Source organism: Nematolebias whitei, chromosome 5, assembly GCF_014905685.2.
Source record: "Nematolebias whitei isolate Nwh7 chromosome 5, NemWhi1, whole genome shotgun sequence".
In the NCBI taxonomy this organism is placed as follows: Eukaryota; Metazoa; Chordata; class Actinopteri; order Cyprinodontiformes; family Rivulidae; genus Nematolebias; species Nematolebias whitei.
In genome coordinates, this window is record NC_056502.1 from 20,876,702 (window position 1) to 20,881,904 (window position 5,203).

At 37.6% G+C, this 5,203-nt stretch overlaps 2 protein-coding genes across 2 annotated transcripts in view; both read left to right on the forward strand.

Annotated features, from left to right (window-relative positions):
• LOC119410294 overlaps positions 1–1,425 on the forward strand; it is a 2,686-nt gene extending 1,261 nt beyond the window's left edge. The window contains exons 5-7 of the mRNA XM_037677208.1: positions 999–1,072; positions 1,180–1,312; positions 1,396–1,425. Of these exons, the coding sequence (XP_037533136.1) occupies positions 999–1,072; positions 1,180–1,312; positions 1,396–1,425 (237 nt within the window). The remainder of the gene's footprint in view (positions 1–998; positions 1,073–1,179; positions 1,313–1,395) is intronic.
• Positions 1,426–4,023: 2,598 nt separating this feature from the next.
• Positions 4,024–5,203, forward strand: part of ptdss1a (phosphatidylserine synthase 1a) — an 11,039-nt gene continuing 9,859 nt past the window's right edge. Inside the window, exons 1-2 of the mRNA XM_037676339.1 lie at positions 4,024–4,379; positions 4,727–4,818. Of these exons, the coding sequence (XP_037532267.1) occupies positions 4,138–4,379; positions 4,727–4,818 (334 nt within the window). The 5' untranslated portion in view covers positions 4,024–4,137. The remainder of the gene's footprint in view (positions 4,380–4,726; positions 4,819–5,203) is intronic.

Sequence of the window (5,203 nt, forward strand, 5' to 3'; positions counted from 1 at the left end):
AAAACACCTACTGATTTCAGCTGTTTTGTGCTCCTTTTAACTTTATTCTGTTAACTATAACATGTTTGTGCTTCTTCTAACTTCTTTCTGCTAATTTCAGCTTGTTATGCTCCTTTCAGCTTATTTCTGCAAGTTTCAGCTATTTCAATTATTTTGGCTACTATTTAGCTGTTTTATGCCAATTTGAGCTTTTTCAGCTAATTTCACATTTTTTTGCACAAATTTCAACTTTTTTCAGCCAAGTTCAGCAAAAATGTGCTCTCTCCACTGGCATCTGGCAATTTAAGCTTCTTTCTGCTTTTTAGCTACTATTCAGCTATTTTTTTGTGTGTGTGCAAATTTCTGCTTTTTTTCCAGATAAGTTCCAGTTTTTTGTGTTAATTTCTGCTTCTTTCAGCCTAATTGGGCACAATTGTGCTTTCTCCACTTCCTTCAGGTAATTTAAGCTTCTTTCTGCTTTTGTTTAAGCTATTTTCAGCTGTTTTTTTTAATATAATTTCAGATTCTTAGCTAATTTCCTAATTTTTGTTCTAATTTCTTCTTATTTAAACATAAATGTGTTCATGCGTGCACATCTGCTCACAGACTCATGTTCATGCTTGTGGTGATGTTCAATGTTTTATGTTATGAGTGCTTAGTGTATATTTAGTTGATGTTTTTCTTAGTTCATATCTTAGATGTTATTACTGTTTTCTTATACATTTTATTGTTGGATGTAACTGGGACCCTGTGTACATAATTTCGCTCCACCACATGTACCACATGAGGTGCGAATGACAATAAAGAAACTCTGACTCTGACTCTGATAAATCAGCAAATATGTGTTCTTTCTACTTTCTTCTGCTAATTTAGGCTTGCAAATCGATTTCAGCTACATTTCAGCATGTTTTTAACTCATTTCAGCTGTTTTTCAGCAAGTTCTTCAGCAATAAGCATTCACACTGCATTTTTGCAGGAAATATAATTTGTTTATTTTAATTTCCCGCCCCACTTTTCAGACGAAGCTGTCGTTCTCTCTCAACATCATCTGCTTCTTCTGGTCGCTCGTGGCGTTTTCCATCTGCGTGACGCAGTTTAGTTTTCACAGCAATAACCCAGGCAATAATAGCAAGGTACCGTCCGAACATCTGGACGAGCTAAACATCTGTAAAAGACAAAGCAGCTGTTTTTGTGCCTGAGCTTGTTTGTTTTTCAGTTCATGATTGGAATCAAAGGACTGATCCTGAGTCTGGAGGTGGTGGAGAGCGTCCTCGCTCTGTTCCTCATCTACTGGTCCAGTAAGGCCGTCTGCAGAGACCACTTCAACTCGCTGGTACGTCGTTACAGACGGTGTGTGATGTTAGCTGCATCTTAATGATAAGTCACTAACTGACAGCTCTCCTGTTTGTTTTGCAGCCCATCATCATGCTGAAACAGGAAGACTGACTTTTAGAAAACTGGAAATCGGTGGTGTTTCTGTCAAACATGGTGGGAGAACAAGCAAGCATCCGCTTCTGTTTGTAATAAATTCCTGTTTTTGTTGGTGTGTTTGTTTGCTTTTGTACAGTTTCTAATATTTCAAAGCAGCGTTGACCTAAAACTTGGAAAAAAAACATACTTCCTCCAAGTCTCGCGTTTTAGTTCGTCTTTAAAACGTTCAGCTTTTGTTCTGAAACGCACACAGACGCTTCAACCAGTGATGGATTTTTAATTTAATTCATTTTTTTAACAAACCAAAGAATCCAGGATGAGACTTGCACCAGGACTGCTGTAATCAAACTAGTGTCATCTGCAAAACATTAAAATAAATATGTAAAAATGGAGATTTGAGCTAAATTATATAATTTGTTGTAACAATTTGAACCAAATATTTGTTTGTGTGTGCGTGTGAATCATTCAGTAAAGAAAAAAAATATATACATGGTTGTTTTATATTGTGTGCTCATGTTAAAATAAAAAAATAGCTCATTTTTTTACATTTAAGAAGCTTTCAACAAATGTGCTGAATTTGTTTCTGTTTTAGTGAACACATATTTCACGTTCTGAACATTCATCCATCAAACAATCTGTTTATTCATGTTGATTTTTTATTCTTGTATAAAGTCGTGGTGGACTGACCTTGAATAACGTGTCAATAAAAAGTCTGGTCACCTTATTTAGAGAGATAAACAATGAGAAACGTTAAGGGATGAGCAACAAAATGGGTCAAATTACAGCATTATTCATATTTAAATGGATTCAGAACAACAACTGAGGCTAACAATGTTAGAAAACACAGGAATTATGGGGGAATTGAAAGAAAGCGTACGAATGAACACCAGTTAATTATAAGTTTCTTTAATAAAACAAAGCTTTTGGACTGAGAACATAAACTGTATGTTACAAAAAGTAAACCAAATGTCTGAAAGTGTTGGTTTAGTAACATAATTATGGATCATATCGTTCCATCACCAGATGTTAGCACCAAAAATTAACCATCATGCTTCATATAACACAACTGTTTGATTTTATTTGAGGATATCTGATGTTTCACGCCTAATCTGACTGCTTTTGTTTGTATTTTACTAAACGTGTGCTTTTCTTGAGGCAACGAGATTTTTTTCACACTAATAAATGAACAACCGTCACAAATTTTAAATCATAAATCAATAAAAGTAATAAATTTAACACCAAATTTCAATTTTTTTTTTAAAGTATGTGGCTGCATTATAAAATGTAGATTGAAGCAATCTCTTGAGAGCGTCAACAAGACGGGCACATTGCTTTTTGTTAACCAAAGGCTCAGGCATGCATGACAAATATAGAAAATTGAACTTTCATGAAAGATTTTAGTCACATTTTGATATATCTATTTGCAATAAAGTTGCACGGAAGGCCACGTTAAACAATTTAAATCTCTCTACTGCATTTTAAAAATAAATAAGTATATTTTATTGTTTGAAAGCCAGTTTATTTCCCCCTAAATGGTGTCACATTTGTGAGGACATTGTATTTGTGGATTGAGCCGCCATGAAAAATTGCCCAATCTTCTCTGCCAAATGGCACCAGTGAGCAACCAGTGGTGATCCCACATCTCCACAGTATGGGACCAAACTCTGTCCTCTAAGATGACAGATCTTGCCCCCACAGAGCGGGATTTGTCAAAGTACTTCCAGAATTTTGGGGTAAAGAGGATGAACTAACCGGCCTGCAGTCCTGAACTCAACCCCATTGAAACACATTATCTGACTTAAAACAAATACTGATTGAAGAATGAGATGCTGCTCCACAATTATTATGTATTAAATGAGCAGCACGAGGGGAGTGACAGGCTGTTGTAGCTGTGTATGGCTCTTCCACATGCTACTCAGGCTTCTGATTGTTAAATAAATTGTTTATTTACCAATGTCTTTTTTTTCTTCTTCAAACTCAAATGCTACAATCTAATAATCATCACCAAACAAGAGTGAATTGAAGATTTTTATTTTAGCAATGACAGAAAAGATTTGGCTAGTTTTTCATACTCTCATCCTTGCCTCTGCTACTGAACCCACAAATGTATTTTTCTAATAAATGTGGCACCATTTAAAAGGGAAAATCATGTTTTTTTGTAACTGTATAAGATTTAATGCCAATAATTTTGTTACAACAACAAACAAACAAAAAATCGATTACCGTAACTGAGGTGGACAGCGATTCGGTTACCATCAGTGGCCACAAGAGGGAGACAAACTCAACAAATCAAGTGAATCTGTTAAATTCCAAGAAATAGTTTTATACTCAGGAAATAAGTTCATGAGGAAGCTTCATAATATGTGAAGTTTGTTCAATTCATACTGGGCAAATGTTAAAGAAACGCTTAGAACAATGTAAAAAAAAAAATAGTCGATTTTGTTATTTTTTCATATTAAAGCCTAGTTTCGTATCGTTTTTCTTGCTTGTTTAACTTTGTGGTGTTTTGAATGCACCTTTTGAAGCAGGTTGGTACGGTGGCCCTGAGGTTAGAAAAACTCATGACGGCTGAACTCTTCCGCCTTCTGACCCTCCCAAAGAAACAAACCAATCAAAAATAAATCATCCATTTCCCTGTGTTCTTCCCTTCCCTCAGCCCGTCGCTTTGTGCCTGCACGCTGCTAGCTCACCATGTAACTTTAAATATTTAATACTTTGTTTTTTTTTATGGTTGAGGCGCATTTCCTCTCGCTGTCAGTGGAGGGGACTGCTACAGCCATGGCCTCCTTCTCCTCCGCTTATAGCGGATCGCACACCTTGAGCAAGGATGATGTGAACTACAGGATGCATTTCCGAATGATCAACGAGCAGCAGGTTGAAGACATCACCATCGAGTTCTTCTACAAGCCCCACACCATCACGCTGCTGACGGGCACCGTGCTCAGTTTGATGTACTTCGCCTTCACGAGGTGAGGCGTTCACGGACCGCTAAAGGCTAGCGAGGCTAGGCTAACGGCAGCGGTGATGCTCGGACCGGACCCGTTTATAACTTAGTATTTATGGGGGTTTATCGGTCGTATTAACAGTCCTAACTCTCACTGTCATTAAATCTCGGCTTAAGAGGACACATTTAATGGTAAAGTGTTTTCTGTCAGGACTTTAGCCACAACATGACCTTTAATTTAAAGTTATTAGCCTCTGAGCTAACTCTTTGCTCCCTTTCTTTCCACCCTAAACAAGGGGAGCACGTCTGTTTACTGTGAGCACGTTTTAGTGATAAATAAATAAATTAATTCAATGTGTTTCTTGCTTGCAGAGATGATGGGGATCCTGACAGTAATGTCTGGGTGGGGCTCATTCTGGTCATCTCCTTCTTCCTCGTCATCAGTGTTTTGGCATTTCCAAATGGTGAGCCCCCCCCCCAAAAATAGGAATAAAAACCATACCTGCCTTTAGATGAGTTACACGACAGGTGAGGTTACACTGGCAGCAGGTGGACAATATGTCACCAAAGCATCTAAGGTGGAAAAAATAAGCAAGTTAAAAGATTTAGGTCACTTTGACAAAAAATGAAAAGGCATTTTTTTTGTCTTTTCCAGCAAAGTGGTTTGAGACACTTTTGTTTTTTTTACTGGCATCCAACATCTGTTTGTTCATATGTGGGCGGAAAGGCTGGCCAATATCCATCATGTAGGAGAGAGTGAATGGTTGTTTGTCTCTGTGACCCTGGGATGGACTGGAGACCTGTCCAGTAACAGCTGGAAATGGGCACCAGTGTCTCTCTTCCCCCCCC